Below are 27,865 nucleotides of genomic sequence, written 5' to 3'. Positions count from 1 at the left end.
ATGATTCAAATAGTTAAAAAGAAAGAAAAGAAAGATGTATTTAAAATATTTAAAAACCTAATGAAAGGAATTAATTGGATAGAGATGATTTAAGTTCTTCGACCAGAACAAAAAGATCTGACTCTTTAATCTACATTTTGAGAATGGAGTGTGGTGCAGCACGAACACTGGTTTATTTAAATCAGTTTTTTTTTAATGTAAAATGGGTGGGTATTTGATTTAAGTTTGATTGAGTTGGCACTGACTCAGAAGGGAGATGAAATTGTCCATGTTTGCCAAATATCTCTTCATTCCTGCCTTTTATGGTTTTCTACTGCTGTGAAAATGTGATTACACAAAGCAGCCAGCTAGCACAGTCTGTGCTGCAGTAGTGCCTAAGTTACACCCTGACATTTGTAGGTCCGGTACAAATCAGTATGAAGGTTTAGAGTGGGGATTTGCTTTCAGTCATTCCTGAACACAAAATGGGCTTTGGCTCACAGTGCAATTATTTCACTTCAAAGAGAAAACACAGTGTGTTCCTGCAGTACATCAAAAGATGTTTTTTTTCAAATTGTCCTTCACGAGTTACATTTATCCTGGCAGTTTTTTTTTTGTAATGTTCTTGAAATACAAAACTAGGTTTTTGTTTGCGGCAAGCAAAGAAAAGTTGCGATGTATAAATTATTTTGTGTGTTGCAATGCAAGTTAGAAATAGAAAAGAATACATAATAGTTGTATTTAATTAGATTCCAGTAGGCTTTGATCACTAATTAAAATATGTTTTTCCCTCCTCCACCCCGATGCTTCAAAACAAGCAGTAGCTAACTTGAAGTCCAAGCTTTATCCCAAGATCCACCATTGCAATTGTTTGTGTTGCTTCTGTGTGAAAGATATCTTCGGTGGAGTTCATTGTTCTTTTAATTGGCTGATCACGTGAGGAGCCTAGGCAGCGGAATTAGAATTGTGCACACTTCTTGAAAATGTCGATCCCAGTGCACACTAACAGTGCATTTTTAGGGTTTGGGTCTGGTCCCTTAGAAAAATTGTAATTTTTACATTTCTAATGTTTTTGTTTAACTTCACAACCTCTATTTTCCTATAACTTTTTAAATTAAGAATCTAAAACATTTAGTTTTTTCTATGTTCAACAGACCATCACTTATCCAAAAGCCACCTCAATTTTTTCTTTCACCGAGGTGTTTGCCTCCCACTTTCGTGGAGGCATTTTTCCCGTCCAGTTCAGACCCTCTCTCATGTCCCCAAAAGCTACCTTAATGGCCATTCCTCTTCAAAGGCACTCTTCCCCCTCCAAGTTCACAGATGTGCTCGCTCCCTCCAATCCTCACCCTGCAGTTCCCAAAAATGCACACGTTGCCAACACACCTCTCTCACTCTTCTCTTTTCCCCCATATCTCGCTCTCTCTCGCGCTCTCTCTCGCGCTCTCTCTCGCGCTCTCTCTCGCGCTCTCTCTCGCGCTCTCTCTCGCGCTCTCTCTCGCGCTCTCTCTCGCGCTCTCGCTCGCGCTCTCGCTCGCTCTCTCGCTCGCTCTCTCTCTCTCTCTCTCTCTCTAACTCACCCACTCCTCCACCACAAAGTTCACAGACACTCTACCAATGTTCCCGCTAATTTTTTTGGGTGCGCGGCCCATTCACATTACCGGGCGTGCAAGGTTATTCCATTACAATGCCGTTGAGCGGCCTGCGCGAGACCTGCACATTGCTGTGCAGCAGCACACTTAACAGGAACATTGACTCTACCTCCTTGATGATCTGCTGCTGTTTATCGGTGCAGCTCCTTCTGCTATTGCACCTTTCCAGGTTGGACTCTATGCTGCAGGTGAGAATTCCTGATTTATCACAAGACCAGAAATTCCCACTTGGCGTACAGAAGTTAGTTCCAGCACGGAGCAACAATGTCCAATATGAGTTGCAGCCGGGGACAACAGCTAGACCATCAGTGAATGGAGCCCAGCGATTTCTCCCCTGGGGCTAGCAGATCCACTGCTGCAGTCAGGAATTGAGCTTCCAGCAGTTGATTTGCCAATCCATAGATTAAAAAAAATCAATTTATTTGTGTACACTGCATCTGCCTGTCTGCACTTCTAGGTGTCTCAAGTTTTTGCAGAGCCTCTCATTCACTGAAGTAATTGGAATCACTGTTCTTTTGTGATGGTGAATTGCCAGAAGAGTGTCTTTCATCTTCCTACGTGGCCCCTTTCAGTATGAAAGCCAAAAGCCATTGATCTTCATTACTCCAGCAGATAAAATGGATTCAGTGAAATCAATATTGTGCATCTTTAGCCTTGATGATTTTTGTCTGCTAATGATTACATTTTAAAGTTCCTTCGTAATCCTTTCTTCTGCTGTGGCATCACTAAAAGCTGAAGTTCACAAGACAACACTGGCATTGCTCTACAGTTGCATCTTGGGAGACCTCGCAGGGATGGCAATCTACTTCCCATTTTGGCATTTTAAATTTATAGTTGAACCATCTTGCATCCAAGTTGCTACAAACAAAACTGCATGGCCCTTAATTATATTTATCATAAAAATCCAGGTGCACTTACTGAAAGAGCACTTGTTAAAACTGACTTATGTGGAACGTTTGCACTGCTGCTGGTGATGTCCTTACAGATGTGCAGACTGTTCTAAACCTTGTAGTTTTCTTAAGTGTCTCATTGTTGTAATACTGCTATTATAGCACTTTGGCAGTGATAGGAAAGAGTTGAGAAATGGCTTTTTCTTTCAAGCTTTGCTGTGTGATTGTAGAAATTCAGCTGACATTTATAAAGGCCAAGCGGCAGTAATTGATTTGAACCTTGCAAACCTGCTGCTGAGGTGTAGGGTACATGTCTGGGCTAGGATTCCCACTCCAGAATACTGCTCTCTGCTGAAAAATATGTAAGCAGGCACCTGGTAAGGACAGGGTGTGCTTGGCTTGTCTATGCTGTGCTGGTGATTGATTAAATAACCAACCGATACTTGCTGCCCATACCCTCCTGTACGAATAGTTACTTGAGTGACGTACTGAAGTGCAATTGGCACTTGTGGAATCAGCATGAGAACAGTGTGTACACAAGATAGCTCGAGGACAAGAAAAAAATCACAAACAAAACACATCCATCTAGTATCAACTCTCCCATTTTAAACATCCCTAATCTTTTTGTCTCCACTTCACTACTTGGCAGGTTTACCAAAAATCTGAGTAGTCAGGGATGAATGGAGAAACCTGAAGAATAAAAGGATTTTAAAAGTTTCATTAGAGAAAGTTAAAACGACATGCATTGCATTTTAACGTGAATTGGCAGTGATTCAAACTGAGGCAGATCTGTTCAGCATTTTTATTTTTCCATTAATTGGTGGGAAACCAAATCGGTGTTAAAAGTACAACTGGTCTGACTGGCTTGAGTGTTTCTCAAACTCTAAATACCTTGTGTAGACAGCATCAATAAGTCCCGAAATAAAAACAAAATGCTGGAAATACTCAGCAGGCAAGGCAGATCTGTGGAGAGAGAAACAGAGTTAACGTTTCAGGTTGATGACCTTTCGTCAGAACTGGAAAAAGATAGACATCTCTAACTTTTTCCAGTTCTGACGAAAGATCCTCGACCTGAAACGTGAACTCTGTTTCTCGCTCCACAGATGCTGCCTGACCTGCTGAGTATTTCCAGCATTTTGTTTTTATTTCAGATTTCCAGCATCCACAGTATTTTGCTTTTGTATCAATAAGTCCTGACTTGCTTCAGCTAACATGGATTGAACACGGCAACCAGTTGCCCTTTTTAGCAAACTGGCAATAAGGGTGTTTGAGCCCAGCAGCCTTTATTTGAAAGCTGAAAAGATAACTCATACATGCATTGGAGCGGGTGCAGAGAAGAGGATCAAGATTAATTGCAATTGTAAAAGAACTGGGCTATGAGGAAAAATTTAAAGAAGCTCTAGCTTTGCAATCTAGAAAGACGGTGGTTGATGCGACCTCACTGAGACGCACAGAATACTGAACGGTGTAGATTAATGTAAACCTAGAATATTATTTCAAATTGAGCGAAGAAAGTAGGACAAGATGGCATTTAAATTTGTAAAAGAAAATTTAAACACACTGACTACTCAGATTTTTGGTAAACCTGCCAAGTAATGAAGTGGTGACCAAAAGATTCGGGATGTTTAAACTGGGAGAGTTGATACTAGATGGATGTGTTTTGTTAAGTGATTTTTTTCTTGTCCATGAGTTTTTTTGTATACACACTGTTCTAATGCTGATGTGAATTTGGAAATGCTTACATTGGGCACTGATTGTTGGATTTATTGATAGGACTGCCAATTAATCGCAGTTAACTTCTGCCATTCACGTGTTCATTTTTTTGCAGATTCCTTTTTTTAATGCGCGTTAATCGTGGAAATTAACTGCCATCAGTTGACTGCCCTATTTATATATAATTAAATGTTAATGAACTGGAAGAAAACTTGCATTTTAATTTACATTAGAGACATTTTGACTGGCCAGGCCTCATGGTACAGAACAGCTGCATTCCTTGCTGGCAACAGCCTAATGCTATTTCATTTTGCAGCTTTTAGCAAAATAGGGAGGCGGAGAGATCTCCAACGTTGATCACTGTATATATCATAGTAAGATAGAGGCAAAGGTCTTGGCACCTGCTTTGAGTGTCCCAAGATACAATCGGCCTCTTATTTTCTTTTTCTGGTCGAACTGTTTAGTAGTAATGATTAACCCCATTAGCAGACCTATCAATTAAATATGCGATTTAAACCAAAAATAAGGTGTCAACCTTGGGTCAGTGGTAGCGCTCTCTCCTGAGTCTGAGGTTGTGGGTTCAAGTCTAAACCTATATAAAACACTAGTTTGGCCCCAGCTGAAGTATTGTGTCCAATTCTGGGCACCACGTTTTAGGAAGGATATAGAAGAGATTTACAAGAATGGTTCCAGGGATGAGGGAATACAGTTGTGTTCATAAACTAGAGATGCAAATTAGAGTTTGCTCTCCTTGGAGCAGAGAAGGCTAAGAGGAGATTTGATGGAGGTGTTTAAAATCATGAAGGATTTAGATAGAGTAAATAAAGAGAAACTGTTTCCAGTGGCTGAAGGGTCGATAATGAGAGGGCACAGATTCAAGGTGATTGGCAAAAGAACCAGAAGTGACATGAGGAAAAACTGTTTTACGCAGAGTGGTTAGGAGTTGGAATGCACTGCCTGATAAGGGTGGTGGATACAGATTCAATAGTTGCCTTCAAAAAGGAATTGGATAAATTCTTGGAGAAAAAATTGCAGGGATATGAGGAAAGAGCAGGGAGTGGGACTAATTGGATTGCTCTTCGAAAGAGCCGGCGCAGACTTGATGGGCTGAAAGGCAGCCTTCTGTGATTCTATCAGTCCCGCTCCGGAGACCTGAGCACATAATCTAGGCTGACACTTCTGTGCAGTATTGAGGGAGCGCTGCGCTGTCGGAGGCGCCGTCTTTCAGCTGGGATGTTAAACTGAGGTCCCAGCTGCCATCTCGGGTGGCATAAAAGACCCCACACTATTCAAAGAGGAGCGGGGGACTTTTCCCTGGTGTCCTGGCCGACGTCTATCCCACAACCAACACCCAAAACAGATACAAAAGCACAATACTGCGGATGCTGGAAATCTGAAATAAAAACAGAAAACGCTGGAAATACTCAGCAGGTCAGGCAGCATCTGTGGAGAGAGAAACAGAGTTGACGTTTCAGATCGATGGCCCTTCATTTGGCCGTTTATTTCATTGCTGTTTGGGAGTTTGCTGTGCATAAATTGGCTGCTGCATTTCCTACAGGTCACTACACTTCAGAAGTACTTAATTGGTTGTAAAGCGCTTTGGGACGTCCTGAGGTCGTGAAAGGCATTACATAAATTCAATTTTTTGTTTCCTCCTGTCTTCCCTTCCTTCCTTCAGTGAGATTAACATTTTTAATTGCGAAATTAATTGTGATTCATTTTTTAAATTGCTTGACAACCCTAGTAGAATTTTTTGCAGTGCAAAAGCACAAACTAATTAGACATCTAAATATAGGCTCATAATTAGTCCTTCATATTTAATTATTTTTTGTGTGTTTACTAAATGTCAAGGAAATCTTTCATTTTCAGTACATGGTCCTTTTCAGTGCCAAAAGCTACATGTGGTACACCACTGATTTACTTTAATCCAATTTTCTGTACTAGAAATGGATATGCTTTAACCCTGTTTCTATCAGTAAACATATTTTTGGTGTGTTGCAAGTCTCTTTACATTTAGATAAATAAATCCAAAGCCCCATGTATTGACAGATGGTGCAAGTTGCGTGTTGCTTTTCCCTCCATGGAACCAGAAATTCTGTGGTTCGGAGTGATGGGGTGCAGGTTAGATTTCCCCCACACTGCTGAGGTATCGGTCCTGGTGTCCAGCAATCTCCCACCGAGAAATAAGGATACAGGAAACTGTTCTATCCGGCACCGACGGGACCGAGCTGTTGCCGATGTATCAAAACTGTCGGACATACAAAGTTAATGTTGAAGCATACAGAGATTGTCATCTCCGTATCTGACAACAAACACTGTTGCTTAGCAACAGCTTCAAACAGTCGGCCCGTACCTTGGAAGCGTCTCTGTAGCTTAGCAACAGCTTCAGAGAGACTTTCCAAAGCCTGACTGTTGGGGGAAAAAAAAAAGCCACGAGAAGAAAAACAACCTAGCAGAACGGCTCCTGATTTCTGTTGGTAGATCGAGGTTTCTGGACATACAACCTCTGGATAAACCAAAGTCTCCTGTAGTTGGAGAATGTCTCATTCCCAGTTCATTCTTGCTCTCCTGGCAGCTTGTTCACAGGTGTTAGCTGAAATCGGGAGAGCAGAGGATGCAGCAAAGGACTTGCGAAAGGATGTTGAGAGCAGGTTCTCCGACCAAGCAGTGATTTTCGGAAGCCTAAATTTAGTTAGCGCGGGAAGAGAAATTAGGAGGTGTGATTAAAATTGGAGAGAGAAGTAGAGAGGTTTAGTGATGGAGTTCAAGAGTAAGGAGCTTGACTGCAAGCTTTGCCACCGGTGGTTGGGCGAAGGGAAAGGGTGATGCATAAGATGCATAAAAGGCTAGAGTCGGTAGTCCAAAAGGAAGAGATGTAAGGCAAGCAGAGGTAGGGTGATGCAAAGCTGTGGAGAATTTTGAAGACGAGAATGATGATTTAATGTGTTGGGGGTACAGGGAGCTAGCATAGGTTAGCAAGAATGAAAGTGATGGACAAGGGGGGCATAAGATGTAGGAGCAAGAGTAGGTCATTTGGCCCCTCGAGCCATTCAATAAGATCATGGCTGATCTGATCTTGGCCTCAACTCCACTTCCCTGCCCACTCCCCATAACCCTTGACTCCCTTATCGTTCAAAAATCTGTCTATCTCCGCCTTAAATATATTCAATGACCCAGCCTCCACAGCTCTCTGGGGAAGAGAATTCCAAAGATTCACAACCCTCTGAGAAGAAATAGTACAGGAGTGATATATATGGCATTGGCTAGGTGTTCACATTTATGCAAGGTGGAGGATGGAAGGCTACCGAGTAGGTCACCGGAGAAGCCAAGTCTAGAGGTGATGTTCCTAGGCAATAAAAGGCAGGCAATGTTATGGAGATGGCAATGTTCCCTCTTTTTTTGGTGTATGGTCCCTTTAACTGGCTGCGCAGCCCATTCAAATTTTCACGCATGCGTGGTTTCTCCCATATAAAAGCTGGTGAGCGGGATGCGTGGGACTTCCAGACTGCTGCGCGACCGCACAGTTTAGCGGGAATATTGGGAGGTGGACGTGGGTGGTCTTTGTGATGGAGAGGGTATAGGGTTGAATAGGATGCCACGGTTGTGAACAGTCTGGTTTAGCCTGAGCCAGTGGCCAGCGAGGGAGAATGGAGTCGGTGCGAGAGTAGAGTTTGTGCCTTTGGTCATCCCAATGTTTGAGCTGGAGGACATTGGGATGACCAAAGGCTGGATATCAGACAAGTACTCTGACAGCACAGACAGTAGAGGGATCAAGGGAGGTGATTGAGAGGTAGAGCTGAGTGTCATCAGAGTACATGTGGAAGCGGACCCCATGTTGCTAAGGGCAGCATGAAGAGGAGGGAGCAAAGCTGCATCCTTGTGGGTATATAAGGTGACGTTGCTGGAGTGACAAGCGGTTGATATCTATCTGATGACAGACATAGTATTGTTAAGAGTGGGATCAAGCAAGGGCAGTCCCACCGAGCTGGACAATGGCGAAGAGGCATTGGAGGAGAATGATGTGCGTGACCATGTCAACGGTTGCAGAGAGATTGAGAGAGAATAACACACCACGGTCACAGTAACAGAGGATGTCATTTGTAATTTTGGTGATGGCCACTTTGGTGGTGTGGAAGGGGTAGATTGGAGGGATTGAAACGGAGTTTCAGGAGAGATGGGCACAGACCTGGGAGGCAGCAAGATGTGTAAGAACTTTGGAAAGGGAGGTTGGAAATGGGGGGGGGGAAATGGAGTTGATGGAGCAGGAGATGCCTCACTCTCTCATGAGAGGGCAAGGATGGGGGAGATGGGAGAGCAAGGAGAGAGAGAGAGAGAGAGAGTGTTAAGGCTAGGGTAGGAGGAGTTGGGTTGGAATTTTGGCTTGGAAGTGCTGGGGAGTATCAGACAGATGAAAAGATGGTCACTTTCTTGGTGAAGAAGAAATCAATGAGCTCCTCACACTTGTTAAGAGAGAGAAGGCAATGATTAGAAGGATTTAAGGAGGCAATTGGTTGTGGAGAAAATAAGCCAGGGGCTATCTTTGCTTCCCAGGATGATTCTAGAGTAGTGAGCTTGATGCGGCCCAGCCGGTTATGCTCCAGCCAAGCTCAAGACTGCACTCTTGCCCTTGAAGTGAAGGGGGCTGTACCAGGGAATGGGAGAATGTGAAGGTTTTGCTGGGGACAAAGGCATCAAAGATTGAGTTGAGGGAGTGGTTGAGCATAGCAGCAGCTGCAGAGGTATTGTGACAAATGGAAGGCCAAGTGTCATGAAAGCCATAGAGAATGTTAACACTTAAATCACAACTTTCCAAGTTGTCTTGTAGGATACTTCGGATCAGAGCAAGGGCCTTGAAGCTCACACCAGAATTATCCCAGTCTGCTAGCTGAACAACATGAAACGGATAAATCTGATATAAAGTGGTACCGAACTGTACTTTCTGAAGATTTTCTGATTGTGTTTTTGATTTACAGTTTGCTATTGCAGAAGACTAGCCATAAAAGTATTCTTTCACATCAGCACAGCCAATTCATTTATATTCGAATTGGAAGTCAGTGACATTGTATTAATCACAGAAAATGACTATTCAAATGCTTTTGATGTGTAGTACTTCAGAACATTGTGTAATTCATCCTGGTTTGTGAAATCACTGAGGTCTCTTTCGCTAAACCTGCTGGAAAGTCTACCTGACCACTTGATATTGTACAACTTGCAGCTCATTTGTACCCAAACTATGGCACCTCACTCACTGCCCAGAGACTGCTCTGCGTAGAGATAAATTTATAGAGCCGTCAATAAAAATTATTGTCAGTCATCTGATGGTAAAATATATTTGTTTCATTCAAAGTGTTGCTGAGTAAGGAGATTGATGCGAGAAGCTTGTAACATGTGAATGACTATTTTCAATTAAAATTTTGTTTTCACTATTTTAGAGCATGTCTGAAGTCGGTGGTTTCTGAAACACTAAAAATTGATTGTCCTGAGAGTTTAAAAGAGGAGGTAAACAGTGGCTCGTTGGAGGCTCAAACCACCTGTTTAAACCAGAAATGTATAAATTAGAATGCCTTGCGAATGTAATTGAGTTAGTGGGTGAAGTTAATTCTGATTGCTGTACATTTTAACTTTCTGAAAAATTTACTTTTCCGAAATATTGGACTTGTATAATTAAGATAACGAGTTGGACATTTTTGCTGATAACTTAAGCATCTTGTAGCAATCTGTGTTTAGGTTAAATTCTTGATTAACCAAATTTCCTCACAACACCATACATTTAATTTGTCTTAATTTTTTTTTTTTATATATGTTCTTTTCAAGAAACCCCTAATAAGAGTTGCCATTGAAGAAGTTGGAGATAAAATGACCAATATTAAGACGAAGGCAGCTGCAGTCTCCTTCCCCTCTGATCTTGCAGCGAAGCGATCATCTGCGTTACCAGATGCAGAAGAGACCAGCAAGATTCAGGAAATAACCGCCCATGGTGACTCCGCTGTGGCAGTTGCTGAAGCGCCCAGTGCCAAAATACTTAAAATTGAAGAAAGTGGGGGCTTTCCATTAATTTCTAGCAAAAGGTATGTTGGCATTTACTACAACAAAACTTCAGTACAGTTTTTTAAGTTGTCTTTATTTGAAGACAGCAAGTTCTACTGGGGTTAAGTTCAATAGGTGCTGGTCTCTCCCTTTCCCCAGTTCCTCACTCAAGTGGCCATTCTTCATGTGGGTCAAGAGCCCGAGATAGTGAGTGTTGAGCGGGTAGTTGGCTGTGATGGCTATTGTAGCTGAACCAGACTTTCTACTTGCCTGATGCCCATGTGTGCTTTGCCAGCAAAAATGACAGGACCGTGAGAACTCAAGTAGCCTTTTTTTCTCCCCACTCCCTTTCCAACTTGGAGATGCTGAGCCCATGTAGTAAAGCACCCGCTGCAACTACATGACAACCTTGGATGAGATCCGCTAACTCACTGTAGACTAGGGACCATAATCTTGGTCTGCGTGGTTCAGTGCACTAACCCACTGAGCTTTCTGAGCAATGATGCAAGTTATTTTTTAAAAGCATCTAACCGTGTGGTTCTGTTGATCTATAAAGCAAGTGGCTCAGTGGTAGCACTCTCGCCTCAGTCCGAAACCCCCGAGTGGGTTCAATCCTACTGAAGATACTTGAACGCATAATCTAGGTTGACGCTTCAAGCAAACATATGAACCTTCTATTTAAAAGCTGTGCCTTTTTGTCAGGGTGCAATTTCTTTTTCTGTCTCTTGAACTTTGAAAGGATGGCTATCCCTAAAGTGAGTAAACCAAATCAAAAGCGTTCCTTGTAAGGAATTCAGTTTTCCTGTAAAGACACATTGATAGAATTTCCAGCTTCACTTCCTACATGGTTTTAGGTCGTGCTGTCATTTTAATGTGCTGCTAAGTAACCGATTGAATGAAATGTATTTTTTTTAAATTAGCAAACGTGCATTGATATATTTTAGTACAATGTTGTAAGTTGCTGATTTAAGCAAACGACGACGAGAGTTCTTAGGACCATGAATGAAAATATTATTGTGCATAGCTGCATATTAATTGTCATAAAGCTGCTGGCAAATGATCTTCAGTAGAGTTTGCTTTTAATTCACTAGTCGTTTATACAATTTCTTTTGGATACTGCATTGTGTAAGCTGGATGACTTGGTTTCCATTATCTCTGAAAACTGCGATCTAAGACATGAACTGATAATTAAAAAATAAATTGCTTTACCTGCCTTTAAGTTCTGATGAAGGATCTCTTTTGCAAAATGGAAACTTATAATTTTTCGGGTGTTGATGTACCTGTTGTGTATTTCCAGCATTTTTAGTTTTTATTCACAATGTATAAATTGCCTCGGTTGTTTCCTATTTCATTTCTGTAGGGATATCTTGTGACCTCTAGAGAATGATGGATTAGCAAAACTTTTGGAACCAAAGTGACGTTTGTATTTGTATTCTGTCGTTGGAAAGAAGGGTTTTGCGCCCGTTTTCTCTGAGAAACTCTTCTCCTGTCTTTTCATTTCCCACATCCCTTCTTAACTGAGAGGATGGATAGGCAGATGACTTTGCTCCTGGGCTGATGGGTGTTCTGTAGCCAACCACTAGGAACTGTACGCACATACTCCTAATGATTCCCTGACCCCATCCCAGGCTCATTCCTTCCTGTGGGAATTTTCAGAATCTCGCTAGGTAGCACAGTGGACACAGGCAATTCTGGCGTTACAGAAATCTAGGAACAGGAATAGGCTATTTAGCCCCTCGAGCCTATTCTGCCATTCAATGGGATCATGGCTGATCTGTGCCCTAACTCCATATGTTTATTTAAGTGAACCAGAATCCTCATGGTGCAGCAACACACTGCACTACCAGATTAGTATCCGGCTGGTTCAGTTTGACACCATACTCGCCTCTGTAAAGGTTGAGAGTTGAAACTCCACTTCAAGTCTTATGCACATAATTGAGGCTGAGACTTGAGTACCATACTGAGGGAATGGCGCATGTTGTTCAGATGAGGCATTGAAGCAAAGTCCCAGCTGCCTGTTCCAGTGATTCAGGTGGGCATTAAAGTACCCATGGACCATATTTGGAGAAGAGCGGCGAGTTCTCCCAATCACCTGGTCAACATTTTTCCCTCAACCAACATCTCCAAAAATGCATTAACTGGCTATTCAGCTTGTTTGCTGTTTGTGAGACCTTGTATATAAATTGGCTGCCATATTTGTAAAACAAAAGTCAGTGGATGTGAAGCAGTTTGGAATGTTTTGAGGATGTGGTCCAGTGGAATATGCACAAGTGTTTTCTCGAGTAACAGAAACACAGAAGATAGGAGCAGGAGTAGGCCATTCGGCCCCTCGAGCCTGCTCCGCCATTCAATGAGATCATGGCTGATCATCCAAATTCAGTACCCTGTTCGTGCCTTCTCTCCATATCCCTTGATCCCTTTAGCCTTAAGAAATATATCCAACTCCTTCTTGAATATATTTAATGAATTGGCCTCTACTGCCTTCTTTGGCAGAGAATTCCACAGGTTCACCACTCTCTGGGTGAAGAAATTCCTCCTCCTCCTCTCTGTCCTAAATGGCTTACCCCTTATCCTTAGACTGTGATCCCTAGTTCTGGACTCCCCGACCATCGGGAACATCCTTCCAGCATCTAGTCAGTCTAGTCCTGTTAGAATTTTATAAGTTTCGATGAGATCCCCTCTCATTCTTCTAAACTCCAGCGAGTACAAGCCCAATCGACCCAATCTCTCCTCATACGTCATTCCTGCCATCCCAGGTATCAGCCTGGTGAATCTTCGCTGCTCTCCTTCCGTGGCAAGAACATCCTTCCTCAGATAAGGCGACCAAAACTGCACACAATACTCAAGGTGTGGCCTCACCAAGGCCCTGTACAACTGCAGCAAGACATCCTTGTTCCTGTACTCAAACCCTCTCGCTACGAAGGCCAACATACCATTTGCCGCCTTAACCGCCTGCTGCACCTGCATGCTTACTTTCAGTGACTGGTGCACAAGGACGCCCAGGTCTCGTTGCACATCCCCTTCTCCCAATCTATTGCCATTTAGATAATCTGCCTTTCTGTTTTTGACACCAAAGTGGATAACCTCGCATTTATCCACGTTATATTGCTTCTGCCCAATCATCCAACCTGTCCAAATCATACTGGAGTTTCTCGGCATCCTCCTCACAACACGCTTGCCCACCCCACTTTGTGTCGTCTGCAAATTTGGAGATATTACATCTAGTTCCCTCGTCCAGATCATTAATATATATTGTGAATAGCTGGGGTCCAAGGACCGATCCCTGCGGTACTCCACTAGTCACTGCCTGCCACTCGGAAAAAGAGCCGTTTATTCCAACTCTTTGCTTTCTGTCTGCCAACCAGTTCTCTATCCAAGTCAATACCTTGCCCCCAATCCCATGTGCCTTAATTTTACACACTAATCTCTTATGCGGGACCTTATCGAAAGCCTTTTGAAAATCCAAATACACCACATCCACTGGTTCTCCCTTATCTATTTTACCAGTTACATCCTCAAAAAATTCCAGTAGATTAGTCAAGCACGATTTACCTTTTGTAAAGCCATGTTGACTTTGTAATTAAAAAAGGGAAGGGGAAAAGATAAACAATTAATCCCGTGTTTCAGGGTTTGAGCCACCTTTTTTTCCCTTTTCAGCCAGTTCAATCTCTGCAACTTTTGCTGTAGAATCTACTCGCACACAAGAACCAAATATCTTAATTTTGTCTGTATCTGTACTAGTGTTAACAATCAGAATTTTCGTATTACCCAGTTGGATGGTCGTGGGAGCTGCTTGTCTGTTTAGTAACAGATATGTTTTTTTATTAATTGTAAGAGACACTTACTTTTGAAACAAAACTATATAAGCCAATATCAAGTTTTATTTTTAACTTTCTTGTTAAAGGCCTAGGTAAATTGACGACTGTACAACGGATCTATTACCAACTATTTTTTTCCTGTATTGATGGATTTGGAACCAAAGGGCCCCGTTGTCTTAAAATTTAGTTATTTGTGCATTTGCAATGGAAGGGTCAATACTTCATTGTTTAGTTCCCTTGGAAACTGTGCTTGACAGTCATTTACATAGATTAGCTCAGCTATCTAATTAAATCCATTTTAACAGATCTATTACTGAAATAGTTTCCTTTTGAAGTTTTTGTTGGTAATTACTTCAGAAACTATAATTCTATTTTTAACACATGTGAAGCATATTGTTGCATTCTGTGATTAGAAGCTGTGTCTTTTGAATATTGCTTTGAGTACCCAGTGGTGGCACTTAGAAAGAATGCAGTCTTCCAACTACACAAGGCTTGCCTGCTACTAGGAAATTAATGTCATGAAAGTTGATTTTTTTTTAAAAAAACTAATCCAATGACACTTTTTTAGGATACACAGTCAATGGTAATTATGAGAAGTGTAGCTTTAAAAGGGATTTAATTCTATCTGATTTTTGTTGCATGTTTTTACGTGGTATTGCAGTAACCATTAGTTGGACCTTTATTCTTTAATAAAATAGGATGTTCAGAAATAATCTTTATTCATAATGTACAATACAGCAGAGAAAGAATTCCATTCACTTCTGCATACATCTCGTTGCACCAAGCTTCACCAAGACTTTGAAAGGGACTGAAGACATCCAGGCTGCCGTTTCCATTGTAACGCACAGAAAGCGGTTTCTTGAACTGAAACCTTGACTTGCTGATTATGAAGGAGGTGACCTTCTCATTGCTGTCCATCTTTGCACATGTTAGCATTATTCTCCCCTTACTTACCTTGCCACTCTCATATCTCTCCAGAGAAGTCAAAAACCTGTCAGGCAGCATATGCCAGAAAAGGCCTGTCTGCAATTAAAAATATCTAGCTCATGCTCTAAGAGGAACGTTCTCTCCTACCAGACACTTTCTGGGCTGGTGGCATTTGCTTTACTGCAGATGACTGAGAGTTTTCCACCACCACATCCAGCCATCAGTGACCTTGAAGTCTTCCATGCCAAGTTGTTGGGTCAGCAGCTATCTTTTCTGCTCTGGCAACTTTTTTTTTATTCGTTTATGGGATCTGGGCATCGCTGGCAAGGCCAGCATTTGTTGCCCTCGAAGGTGGTGATGAGCTGCCTTCTAGAACCGCTGCAGTCCGTGTGGTAATCAGGACACTTTGTCATCACGCCTGTCAAGCAAGCCAATGTTGTCTGGTTCACATCCTAGTGAATGGGCTGCTGTACATGCTTCGAATGCCATCTCGTTGTCGCACTTTTGCTTGTTAATTTTTAGGCTTTATCCAGATATTTCTCTCGTGCTCTGCAGCAAGGACTGCTCATGCACTCCTGCTGTGTGAACATAAACACTTGTCTGTCGCACATGCCGAATTTCTGCACTTTTAGAACAAGTATAACAGAAAAACAGGGATGTGAAGGTATAAAGAAAAATATATTTGAAAAATTTATCTAAGCATAAGAATCTTTTGGTTTCTGTTGTTTCAATTTTATTTTTTTCTCCATTTTTCTCTTGATTGTTATCTCTTCCCCTTTTTTTTAATTACAAATGCATTCTCCTTGTGCTGTTGTCTGCTGAGATGGCAGCCAGGAACCTATCACTGGAATCTGCCAATGCAGCTTTCTGACCAGCATTACAAGGCTTTGAATGTAAAGGAGGGTGGCTCCTATTTTTGCACGCCCTTTTTTTTTTTTAACCCTCCCCTGCTTCATCACATTGCATAGTGAGGTCAGGGAGTCATGAAATGAAGCTATGTGCTGTCACTCTGTGATGCTGCATGTTGAGTTGGTTGGATATTAATGTTGAAAATCTATTTATATGCTGTGGCTTAAAATGACTCACCAAGCAAGCTGTGGTCCCCAAGCTCTCTCCCAGAACAAAAGCAAAAGAATCGTGTAGATTAACGTCAGACCAGCTAAAATTTTCTTCCCCTTTCTTTAGAATGGACATAGTGTGCTACCCTAACTATCATTGTCTATTCTATCCTTATGTCTTTGACCCCCACATACATAGGACCCTGATCACGTCTGGCTTTTTGTGGAGGAGATCCAATAGCGAATATTGTTTTTAAAGTTATTTTGAAATATTTAAGTATGGAAAAACTAAACTGAATGGTATGAAACCTAGTAGTATGGTTTTAATTGTTGGCTGTGTTTTTAACAGATTGTATTGATCTCCAAGCAGTTTTACTTAATAAAACTGTCATTCTTTTTCAGACATCGTACTGGTGTGTCAGACAAGCAACCAGTTGCAGCTGAAGCTACTGCTGTAGAGAGCTCGGCAGAAATGAAGAAAGCTGAAGCCACTTTGTTTCCCCACTCTGTGACTATCCCTCTTGCTCCTGCCAACTCCTTTCAGCTTGAAGCAGACCTCCGCAAACTGAAAAATTATCCAGAAGTGGTGCATAAATATTTAAAGGTAAATCTAGCAGCATTTCATCCATATCTGTTTGTGAAACTGTTTCTTGTATGCCCATTTCAAATTTAAAATGTCTTTCGGTAGTAATTATTTCAAGAAATGTGTCTGGATTTGTAAAAAATGATCTGGGGTAGAGGAGATTAAGAGTGGTCTAACAGAAGTACATCAAAATTACAAAAAGGATTTGCGAAGGTAAACAGTGAAAGATTACATTCATTGGTCAATCAGTCGGCAACAATAGCACAAATTTAGGATTAATACTAAAAGCGTAAAGGGGGAGTTATTTTTGAATCCCAGAGGTTTTTGGAATGCATTACCACAAGTGGCTGTTGAAGCCAATTCATCCATCAAGTTTAAGAGGGAGTTAGATATAAACACTTGAAGAAAAATATATTAAGAGGGGCAGAAAAAGCGGACTAGGTGGCTGCAGTGTGGAGCTGGCAGAGGAACGGAAATGGCGGCTGTCCATGCTACAATTTCTGATTCTTCAGCTTGTAGTTAAATTGTTTATGTATAAAACTTCTGTTACTGACCAGTATATTATACTAAATAACAACAGAAATTGCTGGAAAAACTCAGCAGGTCAGGCAACATCCGTGAAGAGAAATTTGAGTTGACGTTTCGGGTCGAAACCCTTCTTCAAAACTGGAAAGAAAAGAAAATAGATCGAAGGCAGGGCTGCGATCGAACAAAAGAAGTAAAAGAGACAATAAAAGGTATTCGAAACCAGACGAGATGGTAATAGGCCAGTGGAGACAAAAGACAGCTGAGATTAGGTGTGAAGTGTACTGGCAGGATAGGAGACAGCTGCCAGGTGGGAGAGAGAAACAAAAGGAAAGGGGGGGGGGGGTGGAAGAAGACCCAAAACAAAGGGGTGGAAAAAATTATAAGTAAAAAAGTAATAGGGGCCGAGGTTATGATCTGAAATTATTGAACTCGATATTTAGCCCGGAAGGCTGCAAAGTGCCTAATCGGAAGATGAGGTGCTGTTCCTCGAGTTTACGTTGAGCTTCCGTGGAACAGTACAAGAGGCCAAGGACGGTGAGGTCCGAGTGGGAATGGAGCGGTGAATTAAAATGACAGGCGACCGGAAGCTCGGGGTTACCCTTACGGACTGAACTAGTTGACTGTTCCACAACCTTTCACTGATTTAAATTTTTTTTTTAATGTGTTTATATGTGTGTATATCTTTGTATAATTTTTATTGTAATAGTGACCATTAAAGATTTTAGCGTTCGACTACATAGGAAACATGTAGATTAGGTATGCGGCTTCCTGATGTGCTTGTTGGGTGGCGTGTCCCATGTTAAATTTGTGTAAATTTCAAGCTGCCATGTGGAACTGCTGCTGGCAGTGAGGACCAACACTGACCTGCAGAATACGCATGTGCTCATATATCCTCATTTATTTAAACTCATTCCAGTATTGGGAATTTGCTGCTTTTGGGTGAGTGGGGTTAAAACCTTCATAGGAAATTGTGGATCATCCAGCATCACTTCTGGTTGACAAATGCAGCAAATCTGTAGTTTTGATCCGAGCTTGAAAGTTCCCCTTAATGATTTCCTAGCCGAGAATTAATTGAAAAACAAAAACACTTAACATGCGTGTGTGTCCTTACCCACGCCAAGGCCGTCCTCACCGAGCTCCCCGTGCCCCAGACTTGTAAAATCCTCATCATCAAATGCCTCCATGATCTTGCCCTAGCCAACATCATCAATTTCCGACAGCTGCACATCCCTGCACACACCCTGTGCTCCTCTGACAGCAGTCTTCCTGTTTTCATGCTTTGCAATCAGTGGCTACACCTTTATCTGCAATACCCCAGCCATCTGGAAATCTTTCCTCCAATGTCGTCACTCACCTCCCTGCTTTTAGAAGCCTCTCAAAGGCTTTTCTCTCCAACTGTTCCTTAACCAACTCCCCCCCGCCCCCCCCATCCTAATCAGACAGCTTTTTCTTTTGTATTTCTTCCGCTCCTGCCTAGTGTTTTTTATTTGGATTTTAAGGAGTAAACTTAAGTGTTTGATAATTGTGTGTGCTTAATTATTCAATTTAATGATTTTTAATTAGTTCATTTTGAAAATGAACTTTATAACATTCTGTTATGAATAAGAACTTGTGCTTTGACTGGATGTGTTGAAGGAACTCGATCTTGTGTTTCGATGTGAAGAACTTCCTCCCTGAATGACTAATCAGTGTTTTTTTCCCCCTTCACATTTTTTTTATCCATGGACTCCTTGCAGACGATAGTTGCCCTTTGGGGGTGATTTTATCAATGGGGACGTGATGGAGGCGGGACTGCTGCTTGTCGGGTTTTAGTCCCGCCTCCATCGACGTCCGGCCAACCCACGCTATTTTCCCTTGATCAACCTTGTTAAGCCCACCCAGCGGGCTTCGCAGGCCAATTAAGGGAAAGCCGGTGACCGAGGACGTCAGCGAGTGACATTTCATCTTGTCAAGATTTTTTGACAGATGAATGTCATCGTTTGACAGCTCTGTGAAGCTGTCAAACACTGACTATCTGTCTTCTAAGTTGAGTCCTTTACTCAAGACTCACTTAGAAAGCCTTCCTGAGCAGAAAGCAGAGGCTGATGTATTTAAGAATGCAGCAGCCATTCTGCTTTCTCTGCCATGGAGATGAGGCAGCTCCGCAGCCTAAAGGGATGAAGCCTGGAGGAAGAAGCAAAGGTAAGTAATCTGATTAAAACACTTTGAGTCACCTCACGCACTTACCTTTCCACACTTGCACAGCGCACTTTTCGGCCCCGCAGACCCACGCCTCGCTAACCCTGGCAAGGTTCGGAGCTGTCGGGAAGCCCACACTTTAAGGCTCAAAATAGGGATTAGCCAAAAAACTGCCTGTTAACTACCTGTTAACAGGCAGTTAATTGGCACTAATTCCCTTCCTGCCTCGGAAACGGGACCCGGCGCGGGTCAGGCACCCGCCTCCTGGGAAGATGGCACAGAGGCGGGTTGGGGGCGTGATGGGTACCCGCTCCCAGATTCTGGCATTTTCCCGGCAGTCCTGCCTCCCCAGGGCTGGGAAAATCACCTCCTTGATTACTACACCCAACTGGCCACTATCTGTGAGAGAGGTTTTCGTGCATGGAATTTCAGACATCTAGATACCCAAGGCAAAATTTGTATGTGAGCCTTGATGGTGAACATTGGTCGCTAACAGCCGGGGGGTTGTAGTGGGTGGGGAGAGTGGTAGGTGCCATCACCGCACAGCCCAAACCTCATTGCCCATCCACCATGTACACTTCCAGGAGTGGTTATTGAATAGCAATCGGAAGCAGGAGCCATGGCTTCGTCCTCCCTAACAAGGGACCTCCGATTGAATCTTGGACCACCTTGGTCCGTATAACTGAGCTGCTCACGAGATAATCTTTTGGAACTATCGGGGAAGTCGCCAAGTGCTTTTTAAAAAGTTAAACCTGAACTTTCAACTGATTCCAGCAGAAGTGCCAGTTGGTAAACGTTTACTTCCCTGAACACGATTTGAAATTTTTTTTTTAAATGTTTAACCTTAACTTTCAACTGATTCCAGCAGAAGAATTGGTTTTAGAGCTGATGTAAATGTTCACTTTCTACCCAGTGCAATATTTTGATGTGTTTTTTATTTTATTACCCCTGTGAATAGCAAATTGAGCCCTCTTTTTATCCACAACTGTTTCAAAAGTCTCTGGAACCTGACATTTTGAATCACATTTTAAGAATCCTTCATGATGCATACACCAGGTAAGCAATATTTAAGTTTATAGTTTACCCAGTCAGAATATAGTTTAGTATAGTTAGACTGTGAATGACGGTGACTCATAAACCTCATACTGCAGGAGCTTAATGAAGGCACACGTATTGTCAGGAAATGCACTGAGTTTACATGATTCATCTGAATATATAGCGCTTCCACTGGATAGAATATTGCCCCCCTCTCCTCGTCAAAAGCCACCTCTTTGATCAAGCTTTCGGTCTCTCCTAATATCTCCTTCATTGGCTCGGCATCCATTTTTGTTTATAACTTTTAATAACACTCCTTGGGACAATTTTCTATGTTAAAGGTGCTATATAAATGCAAATTGTTGTAGTTCATTTTTGTGGCTACTAAATAAGTGCAGCTTTTCAAATCTTTCCTGCTGCAAGGCATTACAAGGCGTTCCACTTATTCTGCACGAACCAGAATTGGTTCTTTCGGGGCCTATCTCTTATCATCTGGAATTGGTATTTTTGCCCAAAACATGAAACGTCATTATGTAACAAAGCAGCTTCCTATGAATATTGATCTAAAAACAGCATCGTAACTTTGGGAGTTGGGCCTCAACTGACTTCCAAGTGCGCTGGCACCAGGAAGTATAATGTCACTCTGGGAGATAGTCGTGCAGCACTTGGGGTTCACACCTGATTTTACGAGTGCCCAAGCTGTTCCTCGGCGGTATCCCACCAGCACTCTTGATGTTTTAAAATTAGCCACGCAGTGAATAGGGCTCCATGACATGCTGCCAGCAGGCACTGACTTTACTGTGAACTGGTACTAGTCCAGCTGGTTCAAAGTGTGACGCTATAATCCAGTTTAATGGTCACAATATATCTTGCCTTTGTTTGGTAAAGTAATATTCAAGAGACTTAAAACACGCAGTTTAAAAATACATTTACTGGGTGTAAATGTTAACTGGAACAGCATTAGGGTTGCAAAGATCTTGTAGCAGAAGCAAAAGTGGGTGCTTCAGTATCCTTTCATACGCTAATAATTTTATGTGCTGCCGAAGCTGAAAATATAAACACTTCAACGATGATGTCAGACTTTTCTGTAGCAAAATGGATGGCTAGTTTTGATGTGAATTTTGGTTTAAGTTAATCGCTTTGCTAAATGCAGCAGCTAAATCAAAGAAAGCACTTTCAAGAGCCCACTTAGCTGAGTTCGCAGCTGCTTTCTTGAACTTCACTGTAGACCCTTGGTTAGTTCCTGAAGTGTGCATTCCAGTTTTTGCAATTCTTGTCACTGAATAATCAGTAAGCATATGTAACCCAACACTACAGAGGCACGCCCACATTGTTAACACCGCAGTCTGGTGTGCGGCTATGTCCGTTGGTCATTAACTGTACTTGATGTTTTTGACCAGATCACCCGCGGTTATTCCAGCTGAGTTCGGAGGCAGCAACTTTATAACAATAGACATTTTCTCAGCAAAGTGGGAGGGGGAATAGTTACAGGAAGTGCCGACTGTATGCAAAACTTCAATATACATTGGTAAAGATTTTTTTAAGAGAGTTGAGGCAGAGCAGAATTTTTAAAAATAAAGTTGAGCCCCAGTGACTGGCGAAAATGACATGACATTTCAGCCAGGCAATGAAGATCTGAAATCAAAACCTGATTTTAAAAACCTTACATTATGATTGTGGTGTAACTCTTCTAATCAAACATAAGTTATACATGCATTTCTCACCGCACTTGTTATACCTATCAGTTGGTAAAAACCATGGCTTTTTTTTCTATTTGGTGCCAAGATAATCACCGATTCAGAATGTCCAAGCGGTGCAGAATTTATTTTTAAGCTTAATACGCCATAATCTAATGTTCTAGTCCTCGGGCAATGAACTTGCCCAGTATAAGGGCAGTTAAGACCATAAAAAGTAACTTAATTCCTAAAACTATAAGCAGTTTTTTTTATCATTTCCAGGTAATTGTTGCTTTGTTCTCATGTTCTATGTTTTTATTTTTTAAATTGCATTAAAAGTTTGGAAATTTTCCAGTCCTGTGAGTTTGCACATTTTATTTGCCCATTCTGCAAAGGGCACAAGCTCGCATGGCACAACTGCTAATATAGCATTACGTTGGCAGTGTCATTCCAGAGAGACCACAAGAATAGTGGGTGTGAAAAATGGAAATGCCCCACTTTTGCAGTAAAGTTTTTCCTGGAGTTGACATCGAGATGTTGCTCCTGAGACGTGGTATTTCTAAGAAACCTTGTTCAAATTTAGCTTTATCCTGCACAAATTCTGGTGAATAATTGAGAAGGCAGGTAATAGAGGTTCACGTGCAACATCATGTTTTTAAAAGCCCACTTTTTTTTTTGCAGTGTATCCTATTAAATATGTATAGATACCACACTGTTTGCACATTGATCTGCAATTTTTCAGTTTTTTCCCAAGTTTTGTTCACATTGTAATAGAACCTTTTATACGTTTACGTCCCATATGGCCAAAATAATTATCCTAAGGCCTTTCATGAAAAATTTGGAATGCCAATTAGTTTTAAATTCAAAAAAATATCGTGGCTGTTAAATCAGAATATTGGCCATAGCCACTCAACACACTGCCATTGGCTGCTAAGGGCCTTATTCCTTAGCTATAGGAAAGTTTTAGTGACTTTATGCAGCACTGAATGTAAATTAAGTGCAATTTCCAGGAGTTGTGATTTACCAAATAAATTTTGCAACTGTCAAACATAATAACTAATACTGCACTTTGATTTCTAACACCATTTTAATGAAATCATGGAATGCTTTTTAAATTCACTGAATAATTTTAATTCAATGTGGAAATGTTATTACGACCTCCTGAGGTTCAAAGTAATCACAGTGATGAATCAAATTGGGAAAACCTTTTTCCTCTTGCATTGCATCTTCAGGTTTGAAGAACCTTCCCTAATCCTAGATGTCCTAAGGAACTTATCAAATGTAAAACGATTTGATATGGCAGTGATGTTTATGTCGGAATCTGAAAGAAAAGGTAAGCCATAGCTAACCAACAACAGTTTAAGAAGCAATCATTGTGATTCAGTTGATGTACTAGTGTACGATGACCTGATTACAATTACAGCTCTCTGCACAATGCGCTGCTAATCTTGGCATCTCCCATGATAATTTGGCCACACGGAGATGAAGCGTTTTCCCGCAGCCACCCTGGTCTTTAGCATCTCCAAGCATCATTAGAGAAGAGTCTAGTCAGAGGCTTGGGATGTGAGGTGGCAGAGAGCAACTGCTCACCCTTAAAAGAGTAAAAATGGGGAGGCTCATTAAAACAGGAAAATTACTCTGGTTTTGTCCACCTAGCCGTTTATTTAGACCACTTCACTTGAGCTGAAAATGGCACCGTTCTTTTGGATTATAACTGTGGAATGCATGAAAACCAAGCATTGTGGAGCTCAGCTCCCGAATGGGGCGACATTGGCTTAAGACTGGGCACCTTGTAAACTTTGTAATGTTATGAAAAAGCAGACACACTCACCTGTGCTGTCCTAAAATTAAAAATAGTTGCTGGTGGAGTATTTGTGCCCATGTACAAAGCTCTCTACTTGTGGTAGAGTATGAGTAGCAGCAAGGTGCAGCCTGTAATATAACACAGCTTATGAGATTGGTAGTACTGTATAACTGAAACCTTAAAGCAATAACTTAACATCTTAATTTGTTCGCCATACATTACCAATAAATCTAATCGCTGAACTGGGAAATCGCAGGGACAAGTCTTGCGATTTTAGCCCTCTGGATCCAGTATTATGCCATGCCATGATTATTTGCGATGTTCTGCTTTTACACACTGCATCGATCATTTGAAGCCATTTGATTTTTCCAGATTGGCATTATCCCATTAATCAGTTGTTAAGTCAAAGGCATTGATAGAAGTTCCCCAGAATCAAAGCATTGGTGCAGTAGGGGTCAAGTGTGATCTCTGGCCAAGCTTCAGTCACCCCTCCTAATTTCTTCTTTAGTGGTTCATCTGATTTACTTTATTGCCTTTGTGAAGGGTACAGCAGTGTAATGGTTATGTCACTGAATTAGTAATCCAGAGAACACCAGTTCAAATCCCACTATGGTAGTTTTATAATTTGAATTCAGCTTTAAAAATCTAGAGATATAAAGCTGGCGTCAGTGTGACCGTGAAACTGTCAAATTGTCATAAAACCCAACTGATTGACTGGAACCCAACTGGTTCATTAATGTCCTTTAGTAATGTTTGTTCTCGAGGACAACTAGAAATAGGCAATAAATGTCGGTCTTGCTCGCGATGCCCACATCCCGAGAATGATTTTTTTTTTGTGCCGTGGGACATTTTTCTGTAATTGAAGGCACTGTATAAATACATGTTGTTCTAAGTGATCAAAATGTTATTTTGGCTGCATTTTTTAATCAATTACACTAGTTCATATGCTGTAATAGATTTTGTCCCTTATGTTATTGCTGACTGAGCATAAGCTGTGCCAGTGCTTAATGATTGTCAATATAAAACAAAAGATAATTTTTTTCTCTTCTACTTCTGATTCCTTTTTCCAGTTGTAAAATACTTATTTGATCATCTAGAGAAATCTGGTGTTGAAGAAGGATCACTTAAAGCATTGAAGAGCAGATACAGTGTTTGAAACATCCCTCTAGCTTGTACAAGTCCTTTTGATTTACCCAAATTGGCTAAACTGACTTTTTTTTTATATTATTTCCCTCAATAACAACTATTTTAATATAAAGTTGTCCCATGTATGTACACAATATTTCTCCTGATCTGTACTTCCCTGGTCAATCCCCCTTCTCAGCTGGCAAGGATGGATCATCTGGGCTTTACAGTTTTATTTTATCACTACAGATAATACCATTGAGCAGCCATTAGGAGATCTGTTTTTGGCATGTTAGCCACATTTATCTTCAATCTCAAGCCCAGCTGAGACTGAGGAACCTTGTCCAAGGGAGGTAGCTTTGGGATTTGAGGGAACTGATTGAGGATAAGGATTATTGACTGCTTGAGCTACTGAGCCACACTTTTTTTGTTGTAAAGAATTCTTCTCGTTTTTTCTTGATTTTGTTTTTCCATGGCAAATTAAATCCAATATTGACTTGACTTTTTTTCCTGTTTCATTTGTTATATTTCTGTGTACAGATTTGTGCGCGATCTCGTGTAATTCATTTCAAAGTGTTTGAGAGACTTATTTAAAACAGTTGTTAATAAACTAGTCTTCGAGAACTTTTGTCTAATATTATCAGGACTCCTATCAATTATTTGATGCAAGTAAAAATAAAAACAAACATGCAGAAAATATGCCAATTTGAGAGATTTTTAACTGAGCATTGTTACCCAGTTAGGCTGCATCATATGCTAAATGTTACCTGTAATTTGAAATGTACAAACACTAAGAATAACTGTTTTACTGTACTTGTTGCATATTCTATTTTCCATTCCTTTTGTAGTTGCTTTCGTTCCCCTGTAGCTCGGTTATAAAAGGCTTTTGAACTAGTTGAAAAGAATTCCTTTTTAACAATTCCATGCAGTAATAATGTACGTACCAGTGTACCGTCTGTTAATTGAAACAGATGGTACAATGACCTAACCATTCCTAGAGGTCATTGTGGAGACTGAGCGAATGCTCCAGGATAAAACACGATAGCGGCCGCACCAAATGTTCCACTACAAGAGGATTTTGAATAATCGTGCAATATTAATGGGAACTCATTTGGAGGCATTAAATGTAACATACTCATGAATGTCAGAATCACTACAATAGCGAGAATCTTGTCATGGTTGCTGGTAGTACAGAATGTGCCGAAGAACCCCGTGCGAACAAACTAAGTTATTTCTAAAATGGAAGCTTCAATATTAATATTTTAAACTTAACAATTTCCTTTAAAAAATAAATAACCACATACTGGAAGGAATAATTCCCCAACTCCACTAATCCAAATGTTTTACCTAGCATTATTAGTAGTCTATGTAATTCTTTATCTGGGCTTTGTGGGAGCTGCAGGGAAGAGTCAACTGCAATGATGTTCACTCCGTTGGGTAAACTCAGCCATTCTGATTGGGAAGAAACTGCCAGCACTAACAAGCTAGGTGTTAAACTTGTTTACCCTTGCACCAGCAGCACATTTTTCTTTACCATTGAGATTTACTTTGTGTAACGGATCCTTGAGTATTCTTCATGAAATGTATTTAAATCACGAGGCAACGTTCTCCAAAGTGGAGTTGATCAGAATTTGGATTTCAGACCATAATCTGAATATAAATGGACTGATAAATCTTCGGGTCTACACAGGACTTGACATTGCAAGCAAATGGTCCCAGGCAGCAACCTTCCTTTTACCAGGCAGTTTTCAGACCCTGCACTAAAAGACAATTTCTCTCGTGGAAAGACAGATGCCAGCAGGAATTGCTGACGGTGATGGATGGCAACTGCCATCTTTTCTTGATGCATTATTATTATTTGGCTAATCTTTCTGCTCAGTAGTGACCATAACCCAAGGGTGATGGTCAGTCAGACCCCTGTAAATATTATTGAGCTGCTGGTTTTAACTTCAGAATGTGTTTTTTTGGATACAAGTTGCAAATCCTACCTCCATACCTGATTTCAGTGGGCTGGGGGTGGACATCTCCAGAACTGATGTCTACAAGGGCTATATACTCCGCTTGAGTCCATTTAAACTCAGCTGCCTGTCGCTAGAGGTTTTGTCTGAGCATCCACTTAATTGATTTTGGATGTGTAATACCACAATATTGAGGTTCATAAGTAAACAGCTAACTGATTCTAATTGATGTGCCAAATACACACTATGTTGGTCTTTGATGTTACAAGCACCCAGAAATATTCAGCTCAATATCTGATTGATACAGGTCATACATTGACTGACTCTTTAAAATGCAAACGATGCTTGCGTCTGCGCTCACTCGGAGGCCGAACTCCAAACCATCGTAAACACCTTCACCGAAGCATAGGCCTTACACTAAACATCCGTAAGACAAAGGTCCTCTACCAACCTGCCCCCCGCCGCACAGTGCTGCCCCCCCGATTATCAAAATCCACGACAAGGCCTTGGACAACATGGACCACTTTCCATACCTCGGGAGCCTACTGTCAACAAGGGCAGACGTCGACGACAAAGTCCAACACCGCCTTCAGTGTGCCAGTGCAGCTTTCGGTCGCCTGAGGAAGAGAGTGTTTGAAGACCAGGACCTCAAACGTGGCACTAAGCTCATGGCCTACAGGGCAGCAGTGATACCTGCCCTGCTCTATGCCTCAGAGACATGGACCATGTACAGCAGGCACCTCAAACCACTGGAGAGGTAGCACCAACGCTGCCTCCGCAAGATCCTGCAAATCCATTGGCAGGATAGGCGCATCAACGTCCGTGTTCTTGCTCAGGCCAACATCCCCAGCATCGAAGCGCTGACCATGCTCAATCAGCTCCAATGGGTGGGTTACATTGTCCGCATGCCCCAT

At 41.5% G+C, this 27,865-nt stretch overlaps 1 protein-coding gene across 2 annotated transcripts in view; it reads left to right on the top strand.

Annotated features, from left to right (window-relative positions):
• Nucleotides 1-25,494, top strand: part of rpap3 (RNA polymerase II associated protein 3) — a 53,905-nt gene extending 28,411 nt beyond the window's left edge. For both annotated transcript variants that reach the window (XM_086009405.1, XM_086009404.1), the window contains 5 exons: nt 10,049-10,302; nt 16,467-16,668; nt 20,312-20,409; nt 23,297-23,397; nt 24,939-25,494. In XM_086009405.1, coding sequence (XP_085865531.1) covers nt 10,049-10,302; nt 16,467-16,668; nt 20,312-20,409; nt 23,297-23,397; nt 24,939-25,024 — 741 coding nt within the window. In that variant the 3' untranslated portion in view covers nt 25,025-25,494. The remainder of the gene's footprint in view (nt 1-10,048; nt 10,303-16,466; nt 16,669-20,311; nt 20,410-23,296; nt 23,398-24,938) is intronic.
• The last annotated feature ends 2,371 nt before the right edge of the window (nt 25,495-27,865 follow it).

This window comes from Somniosus microcephalus, chromosome 16 (assembly GCF_052327205.1).
Source record: "Somniosus microcephalus isolate GS21.2 chromosome 16, FLI_Smic_1.0, whole genome shotgun sequence".
Lineage (NCBI taxonomy): Eukaryota > Metazoa > Chordata > Chondrichthyes > Squaliformes > Somniosidae > Somniosus > Somniosus microcephalus.
This window is presented reverse-complemented; position numbering and strand designations above follow the sequence as displayed.